Source organism: Puma concolor, chromosome E4 (genome assembly GCF_028749965.1).
Source record: "Puma concolor isolate L17-30 chromosome E4, mPumCon1.1.hap2, whole genome shotgun sequence".
NCBI classification, from domain to species: Eukaryota; Metazoa; Chordata; class Mammalia; order Carnivora; family Felidae; genus Puma; species Puma concolor.
In genome coordinates, this window is record NC_141683.1 from 54,300,799 (window position 1) to 54,318,393 (window position 17,595).

At 39.0% G+C, this 17,595-nt stretch overlaps 1 protein-coding gene across 1 annotated transcript in view; it reads right to left on the minus strand.

The window, feature by feature from the left end:
• Positions 1–700: 700 nt before the first annotated feature.
• KLHL20 (kelch like family member 20) overlaps positions 701–17,595 on the minus strand; it is a 64,662-nt gene continuing 47,767 nt past the window's right edge. Inside the window, exons 9-12 of the mRNA XM_086693775.1 lie at positions 10,692–10,825; positions 9,451–9,659; positions 6,489–6,595; positions 701–2,389 (exon numbers count right to left, since the gene is read on the minus strand). Of these exons, the coding sequence (XP_086549901.1) occupies positions 2,305–2,389; positions 6,489–6,595; positions 9,451–9,659; positions 10,692–10,825 (535 nt within the window). The 3' untranslated portion in view covers positions 701–2,304. The remainder of the gene's footprint in view (positions 2,390–6,488; positions 6,596–9,450; positions 9,660–10,691; positions 10,826–17,595) is intronic.

The following is a 17,595-nucleotide window of genomic DNA, read 5'->3' on the forward strand; positions in this document are numbered from 1 at the left end:
AATAACTAATATTCTTTTATAGCAATGTCATTTATATAATAAGTACATATTATTCAGTAATAAAACTGGACCACTTTCAGTGGAAGGAAAAAATAACTCCTTAGGCTCCAATGAACACTTTGGCCAGTACTGTAGTTGCTGGGTTTCTGCTCTTGAATCACTGTCCTGTGAATTGCTCCTACTGGGAACTTGGCTACTTATGGAGAGTCTAATCCCTAGGATTTTGTTCCTGTTCTTACTTCTCTCCTTTTCTTACAATTTATGCAATAGTAGAGTCTTGGGAAATACGTGATTTTGGTCTTAAAGACTAACTTGATACAGTACTGTAAAGATCTCATAAAAGTGTGTATAATTTTTTGATATTACATACCAGATTTAGTCAAAGTCTGTTAGTATATTTAATTCTAGGCCCTGTTTCAAGTAGGCTTGGAGTAGCAGTGTGGCATAGAAAGAGAAATGGAGTGGGAGTTTGGGGAAATGTTATTTAATGTTGGTTCTATTCATTGACCATATTTATTTACTCTTTGTGAGGACTTCTTTGGTTTTCATTCTTAGAGCAAATAAATGGGTTTGGCCCACATGACTGTTAGGAGTCCTTCTGGCTCAAAAGTATATAATTCTTGAGTGCTCCACCAGAAAATAAGTTTAGAGGTTAGGTGATAAAATACTATTATATAAAATATATAATAAAAATTCATAATTCTAGCTGGCAATACTTTATTCCTTCAGGTTGAAAGTACTTACAACTTCACATATAGGAAATACAAATGATATAGAAACTAAATAGCAGAGACACAAGCACTAAAAAGCATTAACCAAAACTTGTTTTATGGTAAATACTACCTTTATTTAAAAAAGTTATACATGCTAGAAAAAAGCATAAATGATACATGTAAACAACTGTTTACCAAATACTTAGTTCTTTTCCTTGTAAAGGTGCAAATGATCTTTAAATGTAAACACAAAGTTGCCAAACATTTTTGTAGTTGGGGGGAGGGAGGAGAAGGTTATTCCTTTTGGTTGTGGTTAAAGTCTTATTCAAAGAATTTCCTGCAAAATACACTGAAAAAAATTGCTCTATGAACACAATGATAAAACTTTGACCACTGAAATTTGTATCATTTTTTTCCTTAAAAATTTTAACTTTTCACCAGAAAGTGCAATTTGAGAGAAGTAGTTAACAGTGGCTTTATAGAATGAAGATAATGATATATAGTTTGTATAAAAGAACCAAGGTTTTATTAATAAAATGCCTCAGTTTTACTCATTAGCATGTACTATTACACGAACTGAAGAATTCATTCTCTTGGAGGCTGTGATTATAGGTCAGCCTCAGCTTCAGCAGGCCTGAGCGTCAAGTGTAAATTGCGTAACAGTATTCACTGCTGGGGAGAAGACGTTTCTCCCTGCTGGTCCTTAGTAGCAATAAGGAAACAAGAAGGAAAGTTGTTTCAGTCAGTAATATTTTTGAGCAAAAAGTCTTGCAGAGTAGCACATGATTCTATCGGAGGATTCTCAACAGCATATAAGAATTGTATAGTGTTTTTACAGAGGCACTGAGCAGAGCTCTGGAGCTACCAGAAATTCTATGAAAATACCATCTTGAAAAAAGACTTTAAATATAGTGGAAAACAAGTTCGTATGGAAGGAAACAAGATGCAAACTTCCACTGATGAAAACTTTAGTGTCTGAGTCCTGGTTTTATCTATCCAATATTCCTTCTGAGTTGTACTATTTAAAATGAGTGTTTCCTTTCTGTTTAATATTTTCAAGTCTTCTGGTGCTTAGTGCAAGGATGATGGCCAAATAATACAGTTTGCATCCCTATCTTTGTCACTGGTGGTCCTTGTAAGTAGTGGAGCCATGTGGATGGAGTGCCTGGCGATAACAACTAGATCGTGTACAGCCCTTCTCCCCTTATTAGTATTTTCAAACTTAGTATCTTAGAAATTAACTTTTGCTGCTTGGGAGTTTTTTACGTTTTTTTCCTATCCTTTTTTTCCTTTTTTAGTGGGAGGAAGGTTAAATCCGAAGCAAAACAGGATGAAGCAACAACAAAACCCAACAACAACAAAAAAACCTATGATAAATTAAAACCAAAAATAAATATTCTGCACAGAATTGAAAATTTTTGTGCAAAGGTGGCATCTTGCAGTTGAAGTACTTTCACTGTATTTATATTTCCATATGTTGAGGCACCGGCAAAGAATAAAATTTGTTCTAATGTTTTCTTGAGCTGTACAAAGCTCCAAAGTCAAAGCTCTTCAGAATACAGAGGAGCGTATACGACTGTCTTCTAGATGTTCACCATATATGGGATTCACAATGTGTCATTTTAATAACTCCTACACCACCCCCCAGCCGACGGTAATTCATCCCGCCATATAACCTGCAAAGAAAAATAAAATCAGATTTCAAAGTGGAAAAAACACTGTTTCTTCTATAACTTAGATGTAAATAAAACACATTTTCTATCACAACTAATATTTTTATTCTTTTAAAAGTTTATGTGTTTATTTTGACACAGTGGAAGAGAGAGCATGAGCAGGGGAGGGAGGGGCAGAGAGTGAGGAGAGAGAGGAGAATCCCAAGCGGGCTCCACACTGAGCCCAACACAGGGCTTGGTCTCATGAACTTGTGATCTCGTGACCTGAGCCGAAATTAAGAGTTGGACGCTTAACCAACAGAGACACCCAGGCGCCCTGCACAACTAATTTCGCTTCATACATCTCTTCCAAAGATTAGGAGCTGGAATTGAACACTGGCAAGTAGCAGAATTATTTAAGACACTGGCTGAAAAGGTCTCACTTAGAGGATACTGTTTTAAGAATAAGAGCATCGTATCCACATTTCGCATCATGACTTTAAAACTTTACACCTAAACTGATTTCGAACAATTACATAGAATCATATATTCTACATTTTTGTGTCTAATTTTGACCATGGCTATATGATTTTCCTACCCACACTTCCCTCTGCCTAAACAGCAACTATTTTTATCCTTTTGTCTTCTATGTCTTCTTACAAGCCTCCTCCTTTATGGAACAAACCTGGATAGGAGTGAATAAGGTCAGCATCGAGTTTGTGAACAAGACCATCTTCAAAAGTACAGATTTCCATGGAAAAGAGGATTAGATCCTTACAGCTGTAAGGTAAAACTGGTTTTAAGTCTGAGACAAAAATAGAGATCATAATCTCTCAAACGATGGTTAAGAATTTCCTAAATATTACTTGGTCATATGTTACTAATTCTATTTAGTGATAGTTACTGAGAAACAGGTCATTACATAGGATCATAGTGATTAAGCAGTCAGAAGAAAATTTGGCTATCTTCTCAAATTTCCACTAAAAAAGGAAGCGGAGTGTGTAAGAAAATATGCCACAAGGGGGGAGGGGGCTCCTATTCATAAAAACCTCCTGCTATCTCTCCCTTACCTCTAGTGGGTTTTGCTAAAATGTTTACCTTTGCAGTGAGGCCTGCTAGGCTATATTTTAAAGTGGAAACTCCTCCTTGGACACTCCCACCCCCTTTGCTAGTCACCATAGAGCTTCTACCCCCTGATATGTTACTTCCAGTCTCAGAGAAGTTTGTTTGGGGTGCCTGGGTGGCTCAGTCAGTTGAGCAATGAACTTTGGCTCAGGTCGTTATCTCATGGTTCGTTGAGTTCGAGCCCTGCTTTGGATCCTCTGTCCCCCTCTCTCTCTGCCCCTCCTCCACTTGCACTCTTTCTCAAAAATAAATAAACATTAAAAAAAAAAAGAAGTTTGTTTTGTTCACTGTTGTATCCCAGGGTCTAGAACACTCACTCAGTAATACTATCTTTACTTAATGAACCAAGATTGTGAAATGTGATGCAGAAGCCCAAAGTGCTACAAAATCTGACTTTTAGTCTGACTTCAGTATTGTGACCAAGTCTTACAGAGACATGAGAGAAGCAGAATCCAAAGCTTGTCATTTAAATATCTGTAAAAGTATGGTTTTCCCAGACATGAAGACTATAAAAAGATCTCAGTACATTCATTAACTGAACCTTCTAGAATGACGAAAAGATCTGGGTGGGTAGTTACAGGCTCAAATTTACAGAATGTCTACTTAGAATGCAGCAGGAATGGACTATGAGACAGACCCTTTTGGAATAAGGACTACAAAGATCTCAGCTTATCTTTCATGTTCATGAAAAAGATCTTTCAGAATGTCTGCTGCCTCACATCCCAGGCCAGACTGGGATCTGTGGTTCCCTTAAATGTATTTAGGCAAATAAGCCAAATTTATTGAGAAAGAAAACCCATGTTGCTTGGAAGGTAAAACTGTTTTCTTAGAAGGCTAATATTTGGAATTAAGTATAAACAGGAGGTACATCCAACCTATAGTATTAACATTTTGTATTAAGTTTGAGAATTAACTATATATTTGACATTTTAAGTTCTTATAATATTTAAGCAACTCTGGTATATTAAGGCATCTATCAGATTAGTTTTGTGAATCGAGTATAAAACGTGTGATTGAGTAAAGATCTGGACTTATGATTTTGTTTTAAAATTTAAGAGAATTTTGGGGCGCCTGGGTGGCTCAGTCGGTTGAGCGTCCGACTTCGGCTCAGGTCACGATCTCACGGTTCGTGGGTTCGAGCCCCGCGTCAGGCTCTGGGCTGATGGCTCAGAGCCTGGAGCCTGCTTCCGATTCTGTGTCTCCCTCTCTCTCTGCCCCTCCCCCATTCATGCTCTGTCTCTCTCTGCCTCAAAAATAAATAAACATTAAAAAAAATTTTTTTTTAAATTTAAGAGAATTTTGCTAAATTTGTAAACATTTTTGAAAAAATAAATGCATGAGTTATCTGATTTATGTGAATTTATAAGAAGTACTTAGGAAAGATTTGTTAAGACTGTTAAGACAAGGATTTAAAAGTAAAGTTAATCCTATATAGTTTAACATAGTTAAATCTTTTTTAAAAAAATTTTTTTACACTTATTCATTTTTGAGAGAGACAGAGCGTAAGTGGGGGAGGGGCAGAGAGAGAGGGAGACACAGAATCTGAAGCAGGCTCCAGGCTCCCAGCTATCAGCACAGAGCCTGACGTGGGGCTCGAACTCACAAACTGCGAGATCATGACCTGAGCCAAAGTCGGATGCACAACCGACTGAGCCACCCAGGCGCCCCAACATAGTTAAATCTCTTCAATAAAATGTAGACTCCTCCCTAAAAGTGACTGTTAAAATTTAATAGACTTTAAAATAGAATAATAATATATTTAAAAAGATTTTAATTAATTTTTAAAATTTATTTACTTATTTTGAGAGAGAGAGAGAGAGGGAGAATCCCAAGCAGGCTCCATGCCAATGCAGGGCTCGATCCCATGACCATGAGATCATGACCCAAGCCGAAATCAATAGTTGGTCACTTAACCGACTGAGTCATCCAGATGCCCCCACTTGCCATTTGCAACAACATGGATGGAATTGGAGAATATTATGCTAAGTGAAATCAGTCAGAGAAAGACAGATACCATGTTTTCACTCATATGTGGAACTTGAGAAACTTAACAGAAGACCATGGGGGAAGGGAAGGGGAAAAATAGTTTCAAAAAGAGAGGGATGCAAACTGTATGACACTCTTCAATACAGAGAACTGAGGGTAGATGGGGGTCAGGGGGTGGGGAGAGGGGAAAATGGGTGATGGGCATTGAGGAAAGCACTTGTTGGGATGAGCACTGGGTGTTGTATGTTAGCAATGAATCACGGGAATCTACCCCCAAAACCAAGAGCACACTGTATACACTGTATGTTAGCCAACTTGACAATAAATTATATTAAAACAAAATGAAAGTAGGGGCGCCTGGGTTGCTCAGTTGGTTAAGCGACCGATTGCGGCTCAGGTCATGATCTCGCAGTTTGTGAGTTTGAGCCCCGCGTCGGGGCTCTACCCCTCCCCTGCTCACGCTCTGTGTCTTTCCATCTCTCAATAATAAATAAACGTTAAAAAAATTAAAAAAAAAAAAGATTTTAAAAGCTTAAAGAAAACAATCAGCTTAAAAATGAAATAAACTATAATTTTTTAAAAGTAACTGCAATTTGTTTTTCCTGGGTATAAAGCTACCTACAAGAACACCAAAACATTGTGACAGATTAGGAGTGAAAGATCTAAGTTCCAATTTTAACTCTGTCGCTAACTTGTTCATTTCATTTCTCAGTGCCTCACTTTCCTCAGCTGCACACGATGAAGCTAGAGAGGAGACTTTTTTTCTGTGTTTGCCATCTCTATTATAAAACTGGACAGTTACTAAAGAGAAGATTTTGTAAGATGTCAGCCACTTTCGAGCAATGAAGTCAAAATAAGCCATCAAATAGGGGTAACTTGGAGCTCTCTTCCTAGTACCACAAAAGCACTTCTCAATGTACTGACCAGCCTGATTCTGATGGTCACGGGCAACCTTATGCTCATGATTTTCCAGTCAGCAGTGAGGTGATCTGCAATGTAGCTTAAACGTTACCTCCATGTATTTGCATCAGGATCAAAAACTTCAATGGTCTTCAAGTACGTTGTGCCATCGAAGCCTCCTACAGCCATGAGCTGCCCATTCACCACTGCCAGGCCAACCTGTAGGACCAAAACATAGTGGCTGCTGAAGAAGCCAGAGAATCACTGGGAAAATTTACACTAGTTTCTCCATAAATCTTTACTAAAAGATATTTTTTAAGGCCTTATATTATGGCTTACTTGAATACAGAGAAAAAAGTAATGGCAAAAATCTACTACATTGTTGGAACAATAAAATTATATATTCAATTAAAGTATTTACACAGAGTCAAAAACAGATTTTTTAAAATTTTAGAAAAGCATCACTGGGAGTAGGAACCTCCAAAAGGCTCTCACTTTTCTGGTATCTGCCTGTTCTAATCCACTACCTAAATTGCCACTAAAATTCTGTTTAAAATACCCATGCTGTCACTCTCCTCTAAAAACGAAGCCTCTCTACCGCCTAAGTTTAAAGTCCTTATTATGTTGTTCGGGCCCTCCAGAAACCCATAAGAACCCATTCTAGCCTCACCTCCTTATGTGCCCTATGTTGTAATAATACTGATTTAACTGCTGGTCCCAGAAAATACCACACGTTTTCACACCTCCATACTTTTTTTTTTTTTTTAAGATTTTTTTCTTCTTTTTTTAATTTAAATTTTAGTTGGTTTACATATTGGTTTCAGAAGTAGAATTCAGTGATTCATCACTTCCATACAACACCCAGTGCTCATCACAACAGGTGCCCTCCTTAATACCCATCACCCATCTAGCCCATTTCTCACCCACCTCCCTCCATCAACCCTCAGTTTGTTTTTTTTTTTAATTTCATTGTCTTTAAAGTATTTTCTTTTTTTAAACAAATATAATTTATTGTCAAATTGGCTAACATACAGTGTGTAAAGTGTGCTTTTGGGTTTTGGGGTAGATTCCCGTGGTTCACCGCTTACCTATACGACACCCAGTGCTCATCCCAACAAGTGCCCTCCTCAATGCCCATCACCCACTTTCCCTTCTCCCCCACCCCCTCATCCACCCTCAGTTTGTTCTCTGTATTTAAGAGTCTCTTATGGTTTGCCTCCCTCCCTCTCTGTTTGTAACTATTTTTTTCCCCTTCCCTTCCCTCATGGTCTTCTGTTAAGTTTCTCAAGATCCACATATGCACACCTCCATACTTTTGCACATTGTTCCTTGGCTGGTGTTTTCTCTCCCTCTTTTAGAGAATCTTTTTCTTCTTTTATGGCCTAGTTTACATGCGACTTTCTCTGGTAAGTCTCTTCACTGCCCTAAACACATTAAGCATATTCTCCCATGTTTTCCTATAATGCACGTGCTGTTACTATAATTTTTTTAATAGTTAGCTGTAAACATCTCAAGTTCCTTCACTAAATTGGGAGCTCCTTGATGAGTCATCACACTCATTTTTGCTTTCCTAGCACATGGTAAGCACTTAATAAATATTTGCTAAAAACTGGTACAGCCACTCTGGAAAACAGTATGGAGGTTCCTCAAGAAATTAAAAATAGAACTATCCTACAACCCAGCAATTACACTCTTAGGTATTTATCCAAGGGATACAGGTGTGCTGTTTTGAAGGGACACATGCACCCCCATGTTTATAGCAGCACTGTCAACAATAACCAAAGTATGGAAAGAGCCCAAATGTCCATCGATGGATGAATGGATAAAGAAAATGTGGTATGTATATACAATGGAATATTACGTGGCAATCAAAAAGAATGAAATCTTGCCATTTGCAACTACATGGATGGAACTACAGGGTATTATGCTAAGTGAAATTAGTCAGTCAGAGAAAGACAAAAATCGTAAGATTTCACTCATATGAGGACTTTAAGACACATAACAGATGAACATAAGGGAAGGGAAGCAAAAATAATATAAAAACAGGGAGGGGGACAAAACATAAGAGAGTCTTAAATATAGAGAACAAACAGAGGGTTGCTGGAGGGGTTGTGAGAGGGGGGATGGGCTAAAAGGGTAAGGGGCATTAAGGAATCTACTCCTGAAATCATTGTTGCATTATATGCTAACTAACTTGGATGTAAATTTAAACAAATAAACAAATAAATAAATCTTTGCTAAATCATCAGAATGTAGCAGTGAGAACAATAGGAGTGTGACTAAGAAGCTGTTAGCCACCAGTAATAAAGAGCCACAGGCATGGGAATGCTTTGACCTGCCGATGCGTACCAGTGGTATTCCCTGATTTGTGCGAACCAGAATTTACTCCCTTCTATCCTCACATCATGGACTCTTAAACTACTGCTGGCTTTTCCCACTTGTTGTCCGACATCGATGGACTCTTGACACAATCAGTGGTTTATGGATTACAGTTCCCTCTGAAGCAAACGTCCTAGAATGGATGAATTCTGTACTTCACCCTGAAAGTGTCGTGTAGTCACAGGTCATCCATGGTCTAGAACTTGACATAGGTCAGCCTGACCAGGTCTAGACTAGATGGGATAGACTCAAACCTATTTGTGGGGACTGGTGGTGGGGCCAGGTATGTTTCTGCCTCAACATTTGAATTGGTGTGCCAACTACTTAGAATATTACCTAGAAACTAGTTAGAAATTAGTTAGGAATATTTAGCTCTAATTGAGAGGGATGAATATGGGTGAAGTTAGATAAGGTAGTGGATAAGACAGGGCAATGTCTTTTAGGAAAACAACTGATGAAAAATAAATCACAAAGAATAATTCTATCATTAAAGATATAATTGACTGAGATATTTAACCACCGGAGATAACAGCAATTAAGAGAAATTACTTTTTTTTTCCAGTACAAAAGCAGCAGGGGTTGTTTTGCCTAAATAGTGCACCTCCTTACTGTCCCGGTATTTTACAGATCAGAGCTCTCCCACACAACCGTCTCTTGGTGCTTTTTCCCCAAGTTTTCAGTAGCGAGGCACTTACTCCACTACGGCGGGATGTCATAGCCACCACTGGAGACCACTGGTTAGTTCTGGGGTTGTATCTCTCAGCGCTGCTAAGCTCTGTAGTATCATCTCTACCTCCTACGGCATAGATCATGTCCTGATACACTGCACAGCCTAGGTGTTTCCTCCGGGTCCCCATAGGGGCTATGGTGTGCCATCTGTTTTCCTGAGGATTGTAGCGTTCCACTGTAGGGGGAAAAGTAGTAAGTGACCATTCAACCATTTCTTCTCACCTCTAGTTTTCCTCATAGCCATTAAAATTTTGTGATAACACATATTTTTGATACACAATCTGATTTTTGCTTCTGAGACGGACTTGTGTATCTTTCCACAATACCAATATAATCTCATCAGGGACGGGCTTGGTTTGGGTATGGTATGGTGGAAAGGTGCCTCAGTTCTAGTTCTGACAATATGACTCATGGCCTCACCTTATCCTTTTTTTTTTTAAGTAGTTTTCATGCCTAGCACGGAGCCCAACTTGGGGCCTGAACTCATGACCCGAGCTGAGATCAAGAGCCGGACACCTAACTGACTGAGCCACCCAGGCGCCCCCACCTTATCTTTAAATGAGGAGACCGGACTGTAAGACCTGTAGGCACCATTCCATACTACTAATTTATTGTCATGATCAGACAGCTTCTGTGCTCTCGTACCCCTTTGCCTGTATTCTTACTGCACTATAAGCAGAAGACAAGATAAGTGACAATGAATCTGATGCGGGTGCCACACTAACAATATCCTTGGGCAAAAATATCCATTATCTCTAAAGAGAGAGGACTAACACATAAACCAGCTTACAGCTGTAAGTTTTTATTTATTCTTAGATTATAATACAGGTTTGTTTGTTTTGGTTTTTAAGGAGAGATGGTTGGGGGTGGGGCAGGGAAATAATCCTATTGGGAAAACAGTTCTTTTATTCATTATAAATTCCAAAGCTTGCAAAGAGAAAGGAGAAAGAAATATTTGGGGAATACAGTAGAACACTATGGCTGCAGAAGGAGCCGAGGAAGAGCTGACAGTTGTACTCTTTTAGGGGGCAAATAATTTTCAATTATTTAAATAAATATATTATTATATAAATTATTTAAATTTTGTAATTTATATTTGTAATTTAAAATTATAGGATCACCTGGATTTTTATACTTTTTTGTAGGGTGACTCTCCTGAGGAATATGCTGCTTTGGGGGAACCACATTGACCTTGGGAGGGACTCACCTGTGTTGAGTGGAGATGTCCCATCAGAGCCACCTACGGCATATAAGAACCCTCCTAACACAGCCACAGCCACGCCTAGTCTTCTGGTGCTCATAGAAGCCACTCGAGTCCATTTGTTTTCCTTTGGATCATACCTGCAGTGAGGGAGAAACCAAAGACTGCACGCCTGTTTTGATTAAGTGAGGACTTTTTCATAAGATGTGAAACCATGCTGAAGATATGTTGGATACATGCTATGGTCACATGCACAGTGAGAATCTAACATAATTTACTTGGTTATTAGGAAGAGAAATCTTAGAGTTTGTGCCTGTGTCTGTTATTCAGCTGTTTCCTATACTCTGCCTTGTGATGCTAGGGCTAGAACTCTGAAAAGAGCAATTCTCCTCAGCCAAGCTGGCTCTCTGTTAGATTGTGCTGAGAGGAAGGACCAGACGCTGGAAGTCCAGGAGAAGGGACAGGCTCCTTTCTGTGTGTTTGCCAACCCTGTCAGCCTTGTCTCAGCAAAGGCCCTTTCGCTCTGATGGAACCAGGGAATTGCAGCTTCTAGCCTTTTCCTGGCATTTCTAAAACTAGCCTTGTGCCTCTTGGAGGTCTTAGTCATGGCTCTGTGAGGCACCTCCTCTGAGCTCCTGAGGTAAGAGTACCACAGCTGTGTAAGTCACCCCCAAACTTAGGGATTCAAAAATAATTTTATTAACTCTCCTGTTTCCATGAGTCAGGAATTTGGGAAGGGCCTCACAGGGAAGTTCTGGCTCAGGTGTCTGGCTGCTCTCAGGCTGGGGCTGAGGCTGGAAGGGCAGAATGCTAACGCAGCTAGGGGCTGGCCAGGCATCTCTCCAAGTAGCCTCAGGGTCTCTCCACGCTAGCTCATCTGGGCTTCCTCTCAGCATGGCAACCTCAAGCAGCTCAAGGCCTCAAAGGTGCCCCAAGAGATCCAAGTGAAAGATGTATCACCTTTTATGACCTAGCCCCAGGAGTCAAATACTGCCACTGTTGGGGTTCTTGCAAGGCGACCCAGAATCAAGGGAGGAAACATAAATCCCACCTCTCAGTAAGAAGAGTGTCAAAGTCAAATTATACGAAGAGCATGTGAAATGGCAGGTATTGTAACCATCTTTGGAAAATACAATCTTCCAAAAATAGCCAGCAAGAGAACCCTTCATGGAGAAGGGTCACAGCTTTCAGAGCACCAGCTCCCTGGGTGCCGGTGGTTCTGGCTCTGTGGGATCTGTCCTCTAGGCTTCTAGGCTCCCGTAACTCTGATCTCTCTCCTTTGTGTTCCCAGATCTGGGTTCCTACAGCTACTTTGGTGTCTTCTTTTCACTTCTTTCAGCCCTTCAATATCTGCTGGCCAATTTTTGAACATTCCTTGTAGTCAAATAACTGATATAACTTTGGTTTTCCTCAGTGGGTCCTGATTGATAAATTACTAGTGTTCAGAAGTAAATATGATAAAAATCAGAATAGTGCTGACATTTTATTACATGGGTAGGAAATTCTGTTAGTATATTTAAGTACTGTATAGCAAACTATATCAATATTGCAGGAAATATAAAATAAAATAAAGGGTACTAAAAATAGACCTCGCTCTTAAGAAGCAAGAGAGGGAGATGGAGCATGCTCTCAAAGGAGAAACCTCCAAACAGATTCTGAGAATGTGGTAACTAATACAGATGAAAGAAGCAGAAATATAAATGCTGGAGAATGCAGGCCCTGGAGAAAGGTTATGGTTAGTTAGTGAAGGTTTCCTGGAGTTCATGCACTTTGAATACAGTTTATGGTTCATCACTTTTGGAAAATTCTCAGCCAAAAATTCTGTCTCCAAATATTGCTTCTGCTATTATCTCTCTTTTTCTGGGACTGCAGTTACATGTATGTTAGACTGTGTCCCATGAGTGTCTGGGACACATGAGAGTCTGTTCTTTCCATGCTGTTTTCTCTGTTCTTCCTTTGTTTTGGTATTTTCTATTAATCTGTCTTTGAGTTCATTAACTCGGTCTTCTGCTGTGTCTATTTCTACTGTGTCTACTTAATCTTATTTCATTGAGTTCTTAATTTTAGAGATTGTATTTTTCAGTTGTAGAACACATATTATTTTTAGATTCCAATTCTATATTTAAATTCTCCAACCTTTTACCCAGTTTTAATCTTATCCTCTATTTTATTTAATGTATTTATTATACTTAAAGTTTTTTTCTGTTAACTCTAAATGTGGATCACTTCAATGTCTGCTTCTATTTTTTTTTCTCTCAGCTGTTGGCCGTATTTTTCTGTTTCTTCAGATGTTTCATAATTTTTTATCGTATGCTGCACATTATAAAGGAATGGAATCCTAGAAGGTGAAATTGGTATTACCCCCTCATTCCCACACCGCCTACAGTGGATTCACTCTTCCCTGTATTAGGCAGGTAGGGTGAAATATTGATTGCCTCAGTCCAATCAGGAATTGAGCTTTTGCTAGACTCTGTCCACCTCTATTTTCAAATGTCTCAAGGATGAAAGCTGTCATGTATTTGTTGTAAGCCCCTCCCCACAGCAGGGCTTTATCTTCTAAGCACTGGAAGGTTGCATGAGATTTCACTCACCTTGGTTCCCTCAAGACTGAGCTATCCTAGCATTCAGAAAACATCTCATGGGGAAAAACAGCAGTATGTTTAGAATTGTCCTAGATTCTAATCTGTCATGTCAACCTGCATGACTGTTAAAAGTTCTACTGATATACCTCTCTTCCAGGAGAATCCTTTGGCCTAAGACAAGTGCAATATTCAACCCTTCACACTTGGCAAATGCCCCCAGGGAAGAAAATAGCTGATGATCTCAGTTCACATAAATGGGCTTCCTCTTCAGTAGAATTTTAGTTCATCTAGTCCTTGTTACTTTCACATGTTTCTGATGTTTAAAAAAACCCAAACGTATATATACATATATATATATATATATGTATGTATATATATGTGTGTATACACACACACACACACACACATATATATATTTAAGTTTATTTATTTATTTTGAGAGAGAGCAAGTGAGTGAGAGAGTGTGAGCGGGAGCGGGAGAGGGGCAAACAGAGAGGGAGAGAATCCCAAGCAGGCTCTGCGCTGACAACACGAAGCCTGATGTGGGGCTTGAACTCACGAACTGTGAGATCACAACCTGAGCTGAAATCAAGAGTTGGACTCCTAACCAACTGAGCCACACAGGAGCCCCTAAAAAAGTATATTGTGCTCTCATTTTCCCCTAGTTGTTGCAGTGGGAGTGATGGCTGTCACTACTTACTGCATTCTACTTGGAAGCTGAAGTCTTTGCATAATTCTTAAAACTTGTTATTGTAAAATAAAACATCGATTTAGAAAGCCACATGAAACAAATGTATAGTTTAATGAGATATTACAAGGAAAGCCCACTACCCAGGTCAAGAAAAATAAGTTTGCCTGCCACACTGGAAGCCCTTTGGATGTATCCCTTTCCAAACTCAATACCTTCCTCCACACAAGAGAACCATTATCCTGACTTTTACAGTAATCACTTCCTTGTATTTCTTTACAGTTTTTACCACCCAAGTGTGCATCCCTAGACACTTACTCTTGTTCACTGTAGTTTTTTTAAAGTCTCTTTTTACCTACAGGTTTTTCCTCCATAGCCCTTCTCCCCCCCCCCCCCCCCCCCCCACACACACAATTCATCCTTTAGAACCTGGGGTATTCAACCTGCAATTTCTCCCACAACATGGATTTGATTGACTGGACACTCATAGTGCAGTTCAATGCACTGGTCTGTCCTCTGTATGTTCTGCAAATTGGCAGAACTTCTGGATTCAGAAGTTTGATCAGACCACATTTGGTCCCTTTGGCAAAACTACGGAAGGTGGTATGTTAGCAGCTGTTAATTGTTAACACCTAGGTCTATTTATTTACTGAGTGTTACAAAATGGTGATATTCAATCATTTATGTTCCCTCATTTGGATATTTTTATAAAGAAACAATCCTCTTATCTACTATTTTGTACCCAATTCATATGTGATACAGTTCATATAAGAAGGGTTGGATATAGGCATGCTTCTTTCACTTTGTTTACTAGTACTCAAGATGATAAATTAATTCCCTGTGATTTCTAAAGGCAACTAAGTAGAGTTTAAAAAAATGTCAGTAGGAACTCATAGATTTAAATATATTTATTGGATTTTAATCAATCATAATTACTGTCTCTTAAAGTTTAAACTGTCCCATCTTTGGTCAAGTGGGAACACCTTCAAGTTTGTTCTTGACTCTCTTTGACATCTCCTAGTCTTTGATAGATGGCTTGTATTCTGGTATGACACGCTGGTCTGGGCTTATTTGTACATTTCCTGTCCTAAATCTGGAAACAGACATTTCTCCAAGAAGCCCTGGTTTCTTTTAGGGAAATGGAACTTCAAGACCCAGTCCAGGAATAGAGACGTTCACTGCCACTAGTTGGTCATTATTTCTAGGCCTCTTCAATTGACAGAGCTAGAATATAATTATTTGTAAATGAGGAATTTAATTCAAATTGAAATTTAGGCTACAAGGTCTTTTATTTAACTTCTATTTTACATTCATATTCTTCCACATCAAGAACTCTAATTTTCAAGAAACTGGAGAGGATAGAATCAGAATAACACATACCCATTTTCTTTATTCCACATATACATTGCAGTCTCAGAATAGCAATACTATCACTTCAACGTCCCTGAGAAGAATTACAACTCTTTTTGCATATCTCTTCCCATTCTCCTCCCACTTTTGAAAATACTTGTACCACCTCTGTACTAACTGAGCATACAGCCAGGGCAAGCTACTCTCTCTTTGCACCCTTTATTCAGAGTTCCTGGATTCTCTGTATGTTTCATGCTCACCCTCTATCAAGGTCTCTAGCAATTTTGTCTGAAGTTCTGTGGTAGATTCCTCAGTAAGGACTCATGGGAACAGTGTTCCCTAACTTCTTACATATTAACAGTTTGTGGCCTTCATACTTCAGTTTCTCTGGGCATAAAATCCTTAGCTTACATTTTCTTTGATTAGCCTAAATATGTTATTCCATTTTCTTCTAGCATAAAATATTGCTTTCAAAAAGTCTGATGGTAAATCTAAATTTCTTTCCCTTATAAGTAATATCTACTTTTTTGTTGATGATTAAAGAATTTATCTCCTTTTTCTTCAAGGTCCAATAATTTTATTAGAATAGGTACTGATGTTGATTGTTCTGGGTCAGTATTCAGAAGATACATTGCAACCTTTCAATAAACAATTTCCACTTTTTTTCTTAGAACAGATTTGAATTATAGTTCTTAGCATCTGTTCCATTCTCTTGCTTTGGTTTGCTTCCTCATGGTCTCCTATTATTTGCATACTGGACTTTTACCTGTCTTCAATACTTATTGCTCTCTCCCAAAACCTTTTATTTCCTTTATTTTTTTATTTTAAAACATTTCCTCTTTCACCTTCTATTTATCTTCTGGGATTACTTGTTTTATTTCTAGTTTAGTCTTCATTCTGAAGTGATTTTTCCTTTAATTTCTAATATTTTTCTGAGTTTTGCCGTTTCATTTTTGGGTTTTTCTAACTCTGACTTATGTAGTGTTTTCATATCTTGCATCATTTTCCTAATGTCATTAAGCACATTGTGAAATAGTTGCTTACAGTTTTGATCTGTTCTGTGGGTGTGTCTTTCTGCTGTGCTTTTATTGTCTATAGAGATGTTATTCTGCTGCTTATTCTCTCTCCATATATTAACTCTGTATTGGATCTAACCTCAATGCTTTGCTATTGTTCATTTTTACATGAAATGAGTTGTCTTGAGGAGCGTTCATGATAATTTTTCTAACTTCACGGAGCTTTTTCTAGTTTTTTCCTATAGTGTTAAAAAAGTAGAGTGGTCGGGGCGCCTGGGTGGCGCAGTCGGTTAAGCGTCCGACTTCAACCAGGTCACGATCTCACGGTCCGTGAGTTCGAGCCCCGCGTCGGGCTCTGGGCTGATGGCTCAGAGCCTGGAGCCTGTTTCCGATTCTGTGTCTCCCTCTCTCTCTGCCCCTCGCCCGTTCATGCTCTGTCTCTCTCTGTCCCAAAAGTAATAAATAAACGTTGAAAAAAAACTTAAAAAAAAAAAAAAAGTAGAGTGGTTTGCTTCCTGAGATTTATTGGTTTTATTCACTGGTCCTCCTTTTCATCTTGGTCTTCTCTTCCCATTGGATAATAACTCTGTCCTGCTCAATTTTGATCCTGCAGCCAGAAGTGTGGGAACTGTTCTGGAAGGTCATCCTGCTGGTCAGTTCTGAGGGTTCCTAGGGACTAGATGGCTCTAGGGCAGCTGGTTCTCAACTGCAGTGGCTTTGCACCACTCCTCTCCCCATCCAGGGACATTTGGCAATGTCTAGAGACTTCTGGTTGTCACAACCAGGTGTATGCCACTGGCAATTAGTGGGAAGAGGCCAAGGATGCTATTAAACATGTGACAGTGCACAGGACAGCCCCCCACAACAAAGAATTATCTGGTGCAAAATGGCAATAGTGCTGAGGTTGAACAACTCTTTTCTAAGTCATTCAGATCTTATTATAGGTCGCTTGCACTTACTCTATATTAGGAGTGAGCAAAAACCCTTCTTAGTCTCAGCTGTTGGTCCTAAATTTTCCTCTCACACTTCCTAATAAATATATATTGTCTATTTTGGGGTTCTTCTGTTCTTATATATGTCATACTTCGATTGCTTTTCTGTATTTTCTCCTGCACAGACACTGATATCATGTAGGTCTTGTGGCTTTTGGTACTTTGCCTTTGCCCACTGGTGTTTTGGTGTTTATGGGGATACTCTCTCCCCTAGTTCTATTTTCAATGTTGCCCATAGGGCTTTTTAAAAGCTGTGGCAAAATATACATTAAATTTGCCACT